Here is a 15,703-nt window from a genome sequence, read left to right on the forward strand (position 1 = left end):
GAGATGGTTTTTCGTAATTTGACCTTACCCCAGGGGGTGAACGTAATTTACCCTAATTTTTATTAAATTAGAGAAATATTAAATTATCGATCTAATAATTTAGTATGTTTTTACCGAATTGAGACCAAAATAAATTATTATTTAAACGAGATTATTATTTATCGAGTTTTTACTAGATTTATGTATATAAAACCTCTTGAATTGTTGATGAATTATTATGGAATTTCTTGCGATCATTTATTCAATTTTTTGTATTTTCAACATTTTTGTCATATATTATAGTTAAAATCTCTATAAACCAATACAATTTGAAATAACAAAATTCCTATTAAAATAGCATAAATATTATATAATTGAATTAATAATTTAATACGTGGTGAACGAGCTGGGATCAGAGAAAATTATTATATTTATTTATATTGAGCATTAGTTTATGGAGGTTTTACTGTATTTTATTACTAAAACTATTTTCCTAGTTATCTTAAATTGTACATAAAATAAAAGTACTGTACAACATTTATTTTGTATATTTAATTTACAACAAAATATTTTTTATTGTATTTTATCTGCAAAAAAAAAAAGGAAAAAAAGAGATCATTTGTTAATACATGGGAGTTTATTGTAATATAATTAATACAAAGGGGTTTTCCGCAAAATAAATAGAGTCGCGTAATGTAGCCAAAAACGTTTGAGAAAGTAGCAACTTCAGTTTTAATTAGAATTTCCGAGATATAAAAAGCAGCGCTTATCTTAGATTTCTGGTCTCTTCTCTCTCCTCTCTCTCTCTCTCTCATGCTCAACAACAATGGAGGGGGTTTCAATTGCCCTGAGCTACACAACACCTCCTTCATTTTTTAGTCCGAAATCAGTGAATTCAGTACTCTTCAATCCCACCCCGCGCACATCACTTAGATTTTATCGGCCGTCGTCGCCGCCGCCGCCGCCGCCGCCTCTCTCCTTATCAAGCTACTGCTGCTGCTTCTGTAATCGCTCTTCACAATTCTCACCCTTTCACTTTTCATCACCAAATGGTAATTCCTTTTCTCTCTCTCTCTCTCTGCATATTAGATTGTGTATTTCGTGATTTTGCAGCAAAATGAAACGTGGATTTCTGTATTTGGTTGCTTTGAAATGTATAACTTGTTGCTTTGTCATGTATTTGATAGTTTCTCATCCTTGTATTTTAATTTTTAATTCTATTTTTTTTAATTCGATTCCATGGCGGGAAATGCTTAAGGAGAAGGTCTGATATGTGAGGTTTTATTGTGATATTAGTTATCCCAATTGCTCAGTTATGGAAACCACATCTCTCTTTCCTTTGAATTTTATCTGTCTGATGTTATGTTTATAATTGAGTTTGATTACCACTTAGGTGCATTTGTTTGTGCTTCCATGTTCGTCGCCTTTACTCGATAGTCGATACCGAATTGCTTAAGATTGTATTTTCATCTTCAAACCCCGATGTAACTTTCACAAGTTCTTCTTTCCATATTTGAATTTGTCAGGGCCATCTTTGTTTCTTATTTAAATTTGCATGTCTTTTACTTTTATACTATTCATCAGCCAGTTGAAATTAAAATTATGACATTTCTCTTGACCATTTTGACCTTGATAATTTTCGAATGAAGGATTCAAAGCCCTGTTAGCAACACCCGAGGCGGGAGTAAGTACTGAAACAAGCGAATGGGCAATGCAAGGTACCACTAAAATCTCAATATATATTATGTGTGTGTGTGTGTGTGTGTGTGTGTGTGTGTGTGTGTGTGTGTGTTGTGTTGTGTGTGTGTGGATGAAGTGACTTTACTACATGCTTGTTGTTTCTTCATTGTTGTGAACATATAAGTGTCCGGAAAATCAGCATCCGAAGATGTAAGATTATATCGAGTAAGAACACGTGCATCTAATATAGTGCCTCCTAATTTTCTCCATAATCTTGAAAAATATTTTTTAAGCAGAACCAAGGTGTTGTGTAGTTTAATTCTATTAGTCCATGTAAATTGCTAATATTTTTTAATGTAGTTCACCATAATGCAGTCAACAGTTCCTAAAACATCAAGAAATCCAGCGTTACATATATATATATATATATATATATATATATATATATATATATATATATATATATATATATATATATATATATATATATATATATATATATATATACACACACTCAACTCAATGATAAATAAAAATCTATTACGAGCCTGATATAATCTGTAATATTATTTACAGATTTCTATACTTTGAGGAAAGAAGTCGAAACTATATCCATACGTGTCGAAGAAATCAGAACATCTGCAGGTCTAAAACAGCTAGAAAAAACTCGTGCCGATTTGGAGGAAGCCTCGGGCGATAGCACACTATGGGACGATCGAGCAAAAGCTCAACAGACACTTCAAGCTTTGACCGACGTCAAAGATAAAATAAAACTTCTCAACGACTTCAAATCACAGGTTTTCGTATTTTTCCGTGATCAATTAATTCAGAAATTAATTAATTGCCTTTTAAAAAAAATATATTCGAAAAGAGTTGGTGAATGTTGTACAGGTTGAAGATGCGGAAACGATAGTCAATCTTACGGAGGAGATGGATTCGGTTGACACGGGGCTGTTTGAAGAAGCTGCTGGTATTATTAAAGAACTGAGGAAGGCGTTGGACCGGTTTGAGTTGACTCAGCTTCTTTCAAGCCCGTATGATAAGGAAGGTTGTGTTATTACAATCACTGCTGGTGCAGGGGGTACCGATGCTCAGGTAATTGATCCCGATTTTTATTATTTAAAAAATAAAAGTGAATAAACTTGCGAATTTGTTTACACTCGATGGCTTTGTTTGGATTTGTTGATTGGATTGGATTGAGTTTGTTAGGATTATGGTATATCTATTTTTTTCGCTTTCTATATCGAAACTTCAAATCGATAACGATTGCAACTCTATAATTTGCTTGCCAAAAAAAAATTGAAAAAGTTAATCTCTTGTCATATTTTCTTTAAAAAAATTTGATAAATTCCAGTGCAGGATTGGGCAGACATGCTTCTCAGAATGTACGTGAGATGGGGAGAAAAGCAAAGGTTCAAAACGAAAGTAGTCGAAAAGTCAATGGGAGAAGAAGCTGGAATAAAATCAGCTACGGTCGAAATAGAGGGCCGTTATGCCTACGGGTATTTATCCGGCGAGAAAGGGACCCACCGCATCGTTCGTCAGTCACCCTTCAATTCGAAAGGTCTTCGTCAGGTAATTATTTAAAAATATTTCCGGCTTTTTTTTTTTTGGTTTTCTTTTAAATGGTTATTAATTTTTTCAGACGAGTTTTTCTGGTATTGAAATAATGCCAATTCTTCCCGAGGAATCAGTGGATGTAGAAATACCCGAAGAAGACTTGGAAATAACCTTTTGTAGAGCTGGAGGGAAAGGTGGACAAAATGTTAATAAAGTCGAAACTGCTGTGCGAATTACGCATATACCCACCGGAGTTTCACTACGTTGCACAGGTTAATTTCTTACCATGTTCGTATACTTATTTGTTTTTATGACTCGTTTCACTCGGTTTTTTTCTTCTTCTTTCTTTGTTCTAAAATAATAAATAAATCAGCAATTCATAGGATTTATTTAATTTATTTTTAAATCATGATTTCAGAACAGAGATCGCAACTGGCGAACAAGATCAAAGCTTTGAGCAGACTAAAGGCGAAATTATTAGTGATAGCCGAAGAGCAAAGGGCAACTGAGTTTAGGCAGATAAAGGGAGATATAGTGAAGGCTGAGTGGGGCCAGCAAATACGAAACTACGTATTTCATCCGTACAAGTTGGTGAAAGATGTTCGTACTGGACACGAAACATCGGACATTGCTTCTGTAATGGATGGTGAGTTAGATCCTTTCATTAAAGCTTATCTCAAGTACAAGTACAGCAATTCCATGTCTCAAGAAGTATAGGACAGCTGTCATTATTTTTCAATGTGTAATCTCAGTAGTTGTTCGTTTTGTATATCTCGACATGCATATACGGAGATTATGGAAATCAGTTCTTGATTAACTTCAACAAACAAAGTGTTATTTCCAGGTGCTTCGAGAAATTGTAGTTAATACAAAAGAAACCAAGATAAAACATGTTTTCTATTTATCTTTCTTTCCCTCCTCGTTAACAAGAATATTGATTCTTGATACTCCACAACGCACACCGTCACTGCCAAAAAAAGAAACTCGTTTCTTTCTATTATTGCGATTACGAGTAAGATTTGCACCAACATAAATTAAAAAAAGGTGTTCTTACAGCACATTATAAACAAGGTGTTCTTTATTCCATCAAACTACGTATCAATTTCACGATGCCTTGTTTTTTCCAAAAAGCAAGCCCAACGAGTATGTGTTCCCCTTTTGCGCAGCAACTTGTACCCGTTTTTCCCCAATCTGAACCCATTTGCCACAAGAAAATACATAGTATGGTGTTTAGTTTACTATGTAGTTGAGTCGAACATTGAGCACGTAAATAGAAAAGACGAAAAAAGTACAAGAAAAACACGAGCATATACGGGCAGACAGTAGGTAAAAATACCTTATCCATGAGCCAAAAACCGACTGTTGGCATATACTGCACTAGGTACATCACTGCCAGCACAGGCTGCACGAAATAAGGAGTTGAAAAAACTAAAACAAATAACCCATTGTATAGCAGTAACATATTAAGTATATGCTTAAAACACACGGTAAATTACGGCCACCCCCCGAGGAAAGGTTTTTTTTGGTAGTTACCCAAACATGAGCGGTTTTTTCGTAATTAAAAACCTTACCTCAGAGGGTGGCCGTAATTTACCTTAAAAGATAATGGAAGTTTGGAACGATAAAAAAGAAAGATACAATGCGGCAGAAAAATAAAATGGAATGAGCTTATGAAAAGAGTGAGCCGATTTTTCGCTTCATTTAAATAATCCCCGGTGAATCAATCCTTCAGACGAAGTGTTTTGGATTGTATTGAATCAATTGACTACAATATATATATATATATATATATATATTATATATATATATATATATATATATATATATATATATATATATATATATATATATATATATTAAACAAGACTATAAACGGGTTTGTCGTTTCGAGGAGCAAACCTGATATGATATCCATGCTTCCTTCAGATTATGGCTTGCAGCGATTATTGTGAGCTCCGCACATCTCTCCGACGATACACGTTTCTTGAAATTTGCAAATAAAACATTTTAGTGGAACTTAGTAAGTCACAAGTCGTGAAACGATTTGCAATACTAATTGGAGTTGAACAATCACAAAATAAATTTATTAATTGAGAATTTTTATTGGATATATGGAAGCACTGTCGATTGCAATACTTGTGATTCTTACCTCGGAAGAACCTTTCTGTTCTGAGGTACTTGCTTCTGAGCTAGTTGAGGTCTTCACAGGCCCGGGGCAAACAACAGTTACTTTGATCCCCTTTCGACAAAGCTGAAATAAAAAAATATATATATAAATATCAAATTTGGTGAATAATTTGCTAATTAAAATTCTTTTCAAATAGTACTCGAGTAGTCTATCAATTTTCGTTCCATTAAATTTGGAAGGTCAAAAGGGAGGTTTATCCGTTAGCATCACGTAAAGAACATACTCGAATCAACGTCGATAAAGAAGCACTTTAAATTAATAATTGTGGTCGTAAAAACAACTAAGTTGGAAGAAGGGTAAACTATACCTCGGATCGCAGGGTATGAAAATAGCCGTTTAGAGCAGATTTGGAGGCGGAGTACATAGCTTGACCAGGTGCAGGTGCCTTCCCTGCAGCACTGCTCATCTACATATAAGACGAAAGAATTTGAGAAGGCAAAAAATTATTCAAATTTAATTTCGTTTGCTGAACGACAATCTACTCGAGGATATTTAAAAAAAAAAAACTATTTGTTGGGGGAAAGACAGTAATTTCGACTATGCCCAGTCCGTGAAGCATTTCAAGAATCGAAGGCACAAGAACATACCACAACAAAATGTCCTCTGCCCCGCTTCAGCATGTGAGGTGCCAGGAGTCGTGTGAGAGATATCGGGCCCACAACATTGACATCAAATGTCGCCTAATCGGAAAAAAAAACAGAATTTTCGAGTGCGAAAATAGATTTGTTTGGAAGAGAGAGTGCGAAAATAGTTTAAACTTTAAGAGATGATCAGAGAAATATTAACGATCCTTTACCAGCATACGATACCTTGAGACTTTCTTCTGTCACGTCTATTGCCATTGATTTCTGCAGGACGAATAAAGTCAAATAACCTCCAATCAAATTTTCATTAATTCAACTTTTTAATTAAGTAGAAAATACATCAACCCAAAAAAAAAAAAAGTGCAGATTTCTAATACTGAAATAAATTGACTATAGCAACATGGATTTACTTACAGGGCGTTCATATGCGGCATTGTGGAACATGTAATCCACGCCTGCACCCCCGAAAAACGACTCTGCTTTCTTCACCGCCTCCCCCAAATATTCTTCCCCCGAAGTCAAATCCAAAGGCAAAACCATCACCTCATCCGGTGCGTGTTTTCCTGGCTTAGCAACATCAGTGTGAGGAAATAACTACGAGAATCGGCATATATTCAAAAGACCTAAGAAGACAGAATTACGAACCAGTCAGTTGTTTCTTGACATTTTGCAGTTCCACTTCATTACGAGCAGAGATAATGAGCTTTGCTCCCAAACTTGCAAGTTGTTTAGCAAGAACTTCCCCTTTATAAAATTCAAAAAATCAATACATAATGCATCCAGACATAATTAAACTGAAATTTAAGTTTGATTTAATGCAGCTACAAACTATCATCACCGAGAAGTTACAAACAAAATGACCTCCATTTTTTTCAGGTCCAGCTTAAACTATTGTTAAAATTCTCTAACGTAATAAAACAAAACCTGCTGAATTAAAAAAAAAAAAAATTATTTCTTGCCGAAGCTATCGAAGCAATAACGACGGTTACCGTTTTATGAAACGAACCTAGTTAACCATGATCAAGATAAGGAACCATATCTGGTGAGATATACACTATATCATGAAAATTAACACGAAATGGGATTATCAACAATCACGAAACCAGTGTAAGGTTTTCACATGCATGAAGTTTTACGAGCGAAAATATAACAACAGAACAATGGCATGTTACTAGTTCTCACAAATCACAGTCACCAAAATAATTAAAAAAAAATTAAAATAGACTAATGTTGTAAGGCACATACCAATACCGCGGCTGGCTCCAGTAATCCAAATAACCTATTAGAGTTAAACCTCTATAAATTAATAAAGTCGGGAGTAGCAAAATTCAATCAATTTAGTGAAATTTAATTATCGAAGTAATAATTAGTACGTTTTCACCGAGTTGGGACCGGGAGAAATTATTATGTAATCGAGGTTCTACTGTAATTCATACAAAAATTCACAAGTTCAACCAATTGAAAAGGAAATTGAAGCGAAGAATAATTTTCCCAAACCTTATCCTCAATTTCTTCACGCTTCACGTGTTTTTTCGACAACAACGTAAGATCACCTGAGATAAAATTACCACAAAAAAAAAAACAGAACATCTGACTACAATTCTGAGAAAAAATCACCAGAAAAAGAAAATTGAAGCAAACAATAGATCACCCATCATCAAAAGCAGGAAATTAAATGGATTATGAACGAAATTTACCATCCGCTTTGATGAATTTGAACAAGAAAGCCGTGGGTATAGCTACGAACACTGCAGTGAAAATTAGGGCCAGCATTTAATTTCTCTTTCTTCGTTAAGATTTTTCAGCTTCTGAGAGTGTAAACTGTGGTCTTTTTTCCTCAGCTTGGATGGGAGGAAAGAACAAAGAAGAAAGAGGGTAAAAAGGACATTGCATCGCATAACACGCTTTTAATCAAAATCTAAAAATAAAATAAAAAGCGCGTTTTGTTGAAAATATTCTAATTATTTATTTTAAAACAAAAACCGGAGAGAACAGAAAATACATACAGAGATAAATCTTCGCCCATTTTCGGTAAAACACCACTGAAAAACCCCAGCTCTCTCTCTCTCTTCTCTCTCTCCGAAAATGGCGGCGAGAAATGCCTTGCTAAAGTACCTGAGAGTGAAAGCATATTCCGTTCCGCCGCTTCAAAACCCTAGAGCAACCTCCGGCGGCTTGTCGCAGATTATCCGACGCCATTTCTCCGAAGAAGCTAAGGGCTCGTTCCTCGAGAAATCCGAGGTCGCCGATCGTGTACTCTCTGTTGTGAAGAATTTCCAGAAAGTTGATCCTTCCAAGGTAACATTGTCATTTCTACCCCTACCAATGTGTCTTAATTTGTAGCTGTTCCTGTGTGATTTTAGGTTATGAAATTAAAAAGATTTGGTCGATGTAGTGATAATCTGTTGGGTTATTTTTTTGTAATATTCGATTATTTAATGGATTAATGTTGGGCACTCTTGTTAAATCGGAACTATGTGAAAATTTTGCTATTTCCGTTTGCAGTTTGTATTAGGAATTCGTCGAAAGTATTAGCCCTAAGATCGGTCCTTTGTATCGATTTACGCTACATTGTTCACAGTAATGCTGGATTTGTCCTTTAAGAAGATGTATTACTACCAAGGTGGAAACCCTAATCGAGTTTGCACAATTCGATTAGTTTTTTTCACTTTCTACATAATTTGATTAGTTTGCATTAGGTACTACTTGGTTTCACAAGAAGCACACACAAATGAACAGTTGGATTGATTGTTAGTTTTTCTACGTTATCTTCGAAACTTAAATTAACGAGTTTATTGTGTACTACTCGGATTCATCAGCCTATGTTGTAGAAGATCGTTTAGTAGCTGCCACGAATATCAACTTATTTTCATCTAAATGTTCCTAACTTCGTGTTTGTTATTATTCTCCGTGTGACACGCTTTGTTACACAATCCCACTCCTTTTTCAATTGTTTTTTTTTAATCAGGTTAAATCACGTTTGTCGGGATATCATGGTAAAGTATGAACTCTAAAATAGGGATGTGTAGACTTAGCAAACACCTCTTGTAGTAGAACGCATCGAATCAAGAAAATTTACTTTACCTTTACTTTTAGTGAACTGTCTAAATTAGAGATTATATGGAGTTACGGAAGGTGTATTCCTATACAGAATATGAAAAAAAAGGACTGATTTCACACCAGAAACTGTTTCTTGATATCTCGTACTTCTCTTTACCTTTTCGGTGAACAGATAATACTTCAAATTTTAATTACATGCATTTAATTTGACTACTATCTTTGCTTAATAGCTGATTATGTTGTTCTGTAGGTTACTCCGAACGCTCATTTCCAGAAAGATCTCGGTTTGGATAGTTTAGACACTGTGGAAATTGTGATGGCTTTTGAAGAAGAGTTCGGTTTCGAGATTCCGGACAACGAAGCAGACAAGATTAACTCCATCAATCTTGCTGTTGACTTCATCGCATCCCACCCTCAGGCGAAATAGAGTAGCCGCGACTAGTTTTTATAAGGTTTTAAGTTTAAGTATCTCCATATTTGGAAAAAAGTAATAATATTTACTTGGTATTTTAAACGTCGAGATCTTGTTTAGCGTAACATTCTTATGGATTCTTGTCGAAATGTATCTTGCATTTGCAAGCTTTATTGTTGTTTTTCTGCAAATTAAGTATAATCGAATGTATTCGTTTAAGGCTAAGGTGTTTTCCTTTTTTTCATCTTATCTATAAGTTACCGAATTTTATGGAGTTCGTGAGAATGATATATCCGACTTCATCGATGTGAAACCTTTTGATAATTTACACCTTATTCAGCTGAATTATGTTCTTCCAACACTAATTATTTTTTTTAGTATGCTAATGTTGTTATGCTGAGGTTTTTGCACTAGTAGAAGGTATAATTATCTTTTGCTAGAGAATCTACTAGGGGTGGGAACGAGCCAGGCTCGGCTGTTTTGGCGAGCTCGAGTCCATTTTGTCGAGCTCGAGCTCAATCTAGTCGTGTATTTTTTTCTTGGCTCAAGCTGATTTTGATGAGCTCGAGCCGAAGCTCATTTAGTTTTTTGTTTTTGTAATTATTATTTTTTAATTATTAAGAATTATTTATATTATAATAAAACAAAATACAAAATAAATAATGAACTATAATTATCTATTTTTTAAATTTTTATATGTTGTTTTTATATTATTATTACAATATTATATATGATTTAATAAAATATAATATATAAAAAAGAAAATAAATAAAAGAAGGCTCACGAGCCCGGCTCGTGAGTTCATGAGCAACTAAGAAAAGGTTCGAGCTAGAGTCTTTTCGAGCCGGCTCATCGAGTTCACGAGTTGGCTTGCCTCTTTTACCACCCCTAGAATCCGCTAGGTAAAGTACAATCTATTTACGATAAAACCCCTCATTTTTACATAATTGCATCGACCCCCGTAATTTGTGGATATCTTACACTAACAAATTGTAGGGTGGTGGATGTAATTTCTAAAAACTGGAGGGTTCTCGTAATTTATCCAATCTATTAATAAAACAAAATATGTACAAGTAGAGTTCATATTTATAACTATTCAAAGTGTCATTAAAATTGGATCTCAACACAAAATTAAAAACAATAATCAACATTCCTTCATTTCTCATGTTCATAGTTATAAATTATAATCAACATTTAACATTCCTTCATTTATTCAATACTTATATGTTTTATAATCTCTATCCAATTGTGTTCGATGAACATGTGTGTGTATAGATTACAAATAGTGTAGAACAAATTTGATGCTTCCACTTCCTACACAAAAAAAATTCATGTTCGGCAGCATTGAATGAGGTAGGGTCTATGTACGAACGCGCAAATGATGATATCGGGAAGCGGAGAAGTGGGGAAACGGACACGGAGAAACGGCATATCCAAAAAATAGGAAAACTAACACAGAGAAACTTACACATGTTTTTATTTATATATAATTTTTCTTTTTTTAATATATTTCCATACGAACAAATTTATATCTTACTTTAGCAATAATACAACTTAGCAATAAAACCCTATATTTATTATTTGGTACTTATATGCAAGCGGTTTGGCAAATTACTTACTAGTTATATAACTTAGATTCAACCCTAGGTAGAATTAGGGTATATATATATATATATATATATATATATATATATATATATATATATATATATATATATATATATATATATATATATATATATATATATATATATATATATATATATATATATATATATATATAAAATTGAGAAAGAAGAGGAAAGGAGTGGGATAGGTCACATAAGTGCTAGGAGAGAAAATTATTTGGCTACTTGTGAAATTGCATAATTTGTATTTAATTAAAATTTCAAATAAGTGAATAATAATGTGTGTTTCAAACTCATAATATTTAAAAAATTGTTTGTCCTTTCCATCAAAATTAATAAATACGATTTAATGTAACCAAACAAAATCACGCCCAACGTGCCCAAGTGCAAGTTCGCAAAAATAAATAAATTGGGTAAATAACACTTAACCCCTGTGGTTACAAGTGTTTGCAAATGATCCCTTATACTTGTAATATCAGCACATAATTCCCTTGTGATTGATGAAAGCAACATTCTTTAATTTTTTTCGTTAAACTGTAAGGGAGTCATGTGCAAAAAAATAAAGGAAAAACGTAAGCATGAGGGGTCATCTTCAAAGTATAGTATTTTGACATTTAAAACGCGTAACTAATTTTGACGAAAAACTAATGGAAGCTACCTCTAAACTACAAAGGGATTACCTGTTGATATTACGGTACAAGTAACCATCTGCAAAAACTTGTAGCCACACTGGAGCCAAATGCTATTAACCAAAAAATAAATAAAATAAATAAATAAATAGAGTGAGGAAAAGTTGAACTTTTTCTCTTTTTTTTTTTTTTTTGATAATTAGAACTTTTTCTCTTTATTTTAATATATTAAATTGAAAAGAATGAAAAATATTAGTAAATAAATAATAAAATTAAGTTGCCAAAAATCCCCACCAACCATTTCAATTACTTTAAAAAATACATATAAAAGGTCCTTTCACTGAGCTTGCAAACCCTATCTCTCTCTCTCTCTCTCTCTCTCTCTCTGAGTCACATTTTCAGAGTACAGATTAGCAAACTCGAAAAGCCACAGAAATGGCGGCGGCGGCTCCTACCTCCTTCTCTGCCACCACAGCAGCCACCACCTCTTCCAAAACCCTAACTCCTCCGACTAAATCCCCATCGATCTCCTTGGGATTCCTATCGTCCTCATCCCCCTCACTTAAACCCCTCCGAGCTACCGCCGCCGCTTCTCGAACCGGCTCCCGTGCTTCCGGCTCCGCATCGGCGGCCCGCATGGTGTCGGTTCAGACCGTCAGGCCCCCGGCTTCACAGGATTTCGAGACCTCCGTTTTCACTAAGGAGAAAATCAACCTCGCCGGTTACGATGAGGTATGTAGGGTTTTTACCGAGACGCGTCTGTAAACGCGTGTAGTTTACGTGCTTGCATTTCGTTTTAAGGGTTTATCGGAAGTGTAAACTAAGACGTTAAGGCTTATGGTATTCATCACCTATCTTAGTTTGCTTGCTTATTCAGCAAAAAAAGATTAGCTTTTTTTGTACCAAGTCTTATTGAACTTGTAGTAGTAATGTTTGGATGATTTGTAGTTTTGATTTTAGATTTTAGGTAATTGATGATTCTGTTTGTGTTATTATGTAGTACATTGTGAGAGGAGGGAGACACTTGTTCAAGTTGTTGCCCGATGCATTCAAGGGTATCAAGCAGATTGGAGTGATTGGTTGGGGCTCGCAGGTACTATTTATTCTTTTATTTGTTCTTGATAAATTGTTATTGGATTTTTTTGTCTTTTGATATAGTGTCGATTTAATCATGGAAAACAACTCGAGAAATGCTGGGTGTTTATCGGTTCATTGTATACTATCATAACCAAATTCTTTGTAATTTTAGGGACCTGCTCAAGCTCAGAACTTAAGAGATTCTCTAGCTGAAGCAAACTCTGATATTGTGGTCAAGGTAATTTTTGTTTTATCATCAACCAGTCCTTAGTATGTAGTTAGTATGGTTATAGAGAACGTACGATGAAACATTTTTCATTTTTTATTATTTGTGTGATATTGCAGATTGGTTTGAGAAAGGGTTCTAGCTCATTTGCTGAAGCCCGTGCTGTAGGGTTTACAGAAGAAAATGGGACCCTTGGGGATATATATGAAACCATATCCAATAGCGATTTGGTGCTTCTGTTGATATCAGATTCTGCTCAGGTATGGATTGCCTTGTTAGTTTGTTGAACGATGTGAATCATGTCCTTCGTATGCGCATAAATGCTATCATTACTGCGTACCTCACTTTGTAGCATCTCGAACTTTTGAATGATTTAGGGTGCAGAAATTGATTTTCGGATAAACAATTTTTATGAATTTCTTGGCATGTGACATCATTGTTGATGCTCATAATGATGTTGGAAATATATTCTACTATAATATCTTTTATGTTGGAGACATCTTTTTCTTACTTGCCAAATATTGCAGGCTGATAATTACGAGAAAGTGTTCTCCCACATGAAGCCAAACAGCATACTTGGACTTTCCCACGGGTTCCTTTTGGGCCATTTGCAGTCAATGGGTCTTGACTTCCCCAAAAACATTAGCGTGATAGCCGTATGCCCCAAGGGAATGGGACCCTCTGTTAGAAGGTTGTATGTGCAAGGAAAAGAAATAAATGGTGCCGGTATTAATGCCAGTTTTGGTGTCCACCAGGTATGTATACTTTTTGTTTATGCTGGTGACAGATTTGATTGATATACATGGTTTTATGTTTCGGTTTTGTATGAATGAATATTTGACGGTTACATGCATTTTTTAAAGGATGCTGACGGAAGAGCCACAGATGTTGCTCTTGGATGGTCAGTTGCCCTTGGTTCACCTTTTACTTTTGCTACCACCCTCGAACAGGAGTACAAGAGTGACATTTTTGGGGAACGAGGTAAAGAGTGTTTCTCTGTCGATAGGGACTTTGTTGTCTTGAATGAATTCTAAGTCAATGCTTCGATTTCTAGGCATTTTACTTGGTGCTGTGCACGGTATTGTGGAATCGTTATTCAGAAGGTACACTGAAAATGGAATGGCTGAGGATCTCGCATACAAGAACACCGTTGAAAGCATTACAGGGATAATATCCAAGACCATATCAACAAAGGTTAGTCTTAGGGTACTCTTCGTGTTTTTGTCCTACATCATTCTCTTCTTGTTCAAGCTTATATTGGATTGTTGTTTTCTACTGAATCCTTTTCATTGTTGTTTATGGGTGATTATTTGTGACAGGGTATGCTTGCTGTCTACAATGCATTAAATGAAGATGAGAAAAAAGAATTCGAGGCAGCATATAGTGCTTCGTATTATCCCTGCATGGATATCTTGTACGAGTGCTATGAAGATGTAGCCAGTGGAAGCGAGATAAGGAGTGTTGTTTTGGCTGGCCGTCGATTTTATGTATGTTTATTAATCACTAGTTGTGATGAGATTATTCGGTACCTGTCTTAATTTCTTCGATTGATATTTTGTTTTCTCGATGCAGGATAAGGAAGGATTACCTTCTTTCCCTATGGGCAAAATTGACCAGACCAGGATGTGGAGAGTCGGTGAGAGAGTTCGTGCAACACGTCCAGCAGGTGACTTGGGGCCTCTGTATCCTTTCACTGCCGGTGTCTTTGTGGCGTTGATGATGGCCCAAGTAAGTTGCTCTTTCTCTTAACTTGTATTTATATCCCGATTGATTTGCACAATTGTACATATATAGAGCTGAGTTAAAGCGAGCTTTCTTATCAATATGAGGTTTTCTGAAAACAGATAGAATAGGTAGTATAATTAAGTGTTACAAGTGTTGTCTGATTGCTCGCATACTTAGAGATATGAGTGTTTAAATCGGTCATTTTGATTCTCTATGCAAATATCTTTATTGGATTGTTTATCTTAGTTTTAAATATAAGGATGCCATTCTTTTATGATCTGATGTTATTATGCCCTTCATTGACCACACAGATTGAGATTTTGAGGAAGAAGGGGCACTCTTACTCAGAGATCATCAACGAGAGTGTGATCGAGTCCGTCGACTCATTGAACCCATTCATGCACGCCCGAGGCGTTTCTTTCATGGTCGACAATTGCTCGACGACAGCTCGTCTGGGATCGAGGAAGTGGGCCCCGCGATTCGATTACATCCTCACACAGCAGGCTCTGGTTGCAGTGGACAACAACGCACCGATCAACCGTGACCTGATCAGCAACTTCTTGTCCGATCCCGTGCACGGTGCTATTGAAGTGTGTGCAGAACTGAGGCCAACTGTTGATATCTCAGTGCCCGCAGATGCAGATTTTGTTCGCCCCGAGTTGCGTCAGTCTGCAAACTGAAGAAGATGATTTGAGCTGAGATTTTTTAGAGGGTTTTATGTGTTTGTGTGAGTGAGAGACAGCCCACCCAAGTGGGGGCTGCTGCTTTGCTTTGTTTGAATTTATGAGTAGATTTTTGTCATGCATGCATGTCTTTGTTTTGTGACGTTGCTACTTTTTGGTATCTTATGTTAGTCGGAATAATGTTATAAACTTTAGTGCTTAATCTTTTGGAAAAATCTGATTTTTTTCGGAAGTGAAAAATCCATTCCAATTCCGTCAAAAAAAAAATTGGA

At 35.3% G+C, this 15,703-nt stretch overlaps 4 protein-coding genes across 4 annotated transcripts; 3 read left to right on the forward strand and 1 right to left on the reverse strand.

Annotated features, from left to right (window-relative positions):
* Nucleotides 1-717: 717 nt before the first annotated feature.
* On the forward strand, nucleotides 718-4,108 carry HCF109 (high chlorophyll fluorescent 109). Its single transcript, XM_088820046.1, has 7 exons — nucleotides 718-1,031; nucleotides 1,629-1,697; nucleotides 2,236-2,456; nucleotides 2,551-2,754; nucleotides 3,019-3,234; nucleotides 3,305-3,491; nucleotides 3,638-4,108. Exons 1-7 carry the CDS (start codon nucleotides 806-808, stop codon nucleotides 3,934-3,936), a joined length of 1,422 nt encoding a protein of 473 aa, XP_088676172.1. The 5' UTR covers nucleotides 718-805; the 3' UTR covers nucleotides 3,937-4,108.
* Nucleotides 4,013-7,885, reverse strand: LOC105955345 (NAD(P)-binding Rossmann-fold superfamily protein). The gene is made up of 13 exons (XM_088820048.1): nucleotides 7,689-7,885; nucleotides 7,489-7,544; nucleotides 7,237-7,270; nucleotides 6,637-6,735; nucleotides 6,406-6,554; nucleotides 6,217-6,255; nucleotides 5,995-6,087; nucleotides 5,715-5,813; nucleotides 5,369-5,470; nucleotides 5,119-5,202; nucleotides 4,556-4,621; nucleotides 4,274-4,410; nucleotides 4,013-4,186 (listed from the first exon to the last, which is right to left on the reverse strand). The coding sequence occupies exons 1-12, from the start codon at nucleotides 7,762-7,764 to the stop codon at nucleotides 4,324-4,326; spliced, it is 984 nt and encodes a 327-aa protein (XP_088676174.1). The 5' UTR covers nucleotides 7,765-7,885; the 3' UTR covers nucleotides 4,013-4,186; nucleotides 4,274-4,323.
* Nucleotides 7,886-7,960: 75 nt separating this feature from the next.
* On the forward strand, nucleotides 7,961-9,705 carry LOC105955620 (acyl carrier protein 2, mitochondrial). The gene is made up of 2 exons (XM_012979382.2): nucleotides 7,961-8,289; nucleotides 9,302-9,705. The coding sequence occupies exons 1-2, from the start codon at nucleotides 8,077-8,079 to the stop codon at nucleotides 9,476-9,478; spliced, it is 390 nt and encodes a 129-aa protein (XP_012834836.2). The 5' UTR covers nucleotides 7,961-8,076; the 3' UTR covers nucleotides 9,479-9,705.
* A 2,151-nt stretch (nucleotides 9,706-11,856) lies between these two features.
* On the forward strand, nucleotides 11,857-15,646 carry LOC105955619 (ketol-acid reductoisomerase). The gene is made up of 10 exons (XM_012979381.2): nucleotides 11,857-12,452; nucleotides 12,721-12,813; nucleotides 12,970-13,035; nucleotides 13,143-13,283; nucleotides 13,551-13,778; nucleotides 13,887-14,004; nucleotides 14,078-14,217; nucleotides 14,343-14,510; nucleotides 14,596-14,751; nucleotides 15,060-15,646. Exons 1-10 carry the CDS (start codon nucleotides 12,156-12,158, stop codon nucleotides 15,426-15,428), a joined length of 1,776 nt encoding a protein of 591 aa, XP_012834835.2. The 5' UTR covers nucleotides 11,857-12,155; the 3' UTR covers nucleotides 15,429-15,646.
* The last annotated feature ends 57 nt before the right edge of the window (nucleotides 15,647-15,703 follow it).

Source organism: Erythranthe guttata, chromosome 6 (assembly GCF_056151865.1).
Source record: "Erythranthe guttata isolate IM_541 chromosome 6, IM_541, whole genome shotgun sequence".
In the NCBI taxonomy this organism is placed as follows: Eukaryota; Viridiplantae; Streptophyta; class Magnoliopsida; order Lamiales; family Phrymaceae; genus Erythranthe; species Erythranthe guttata.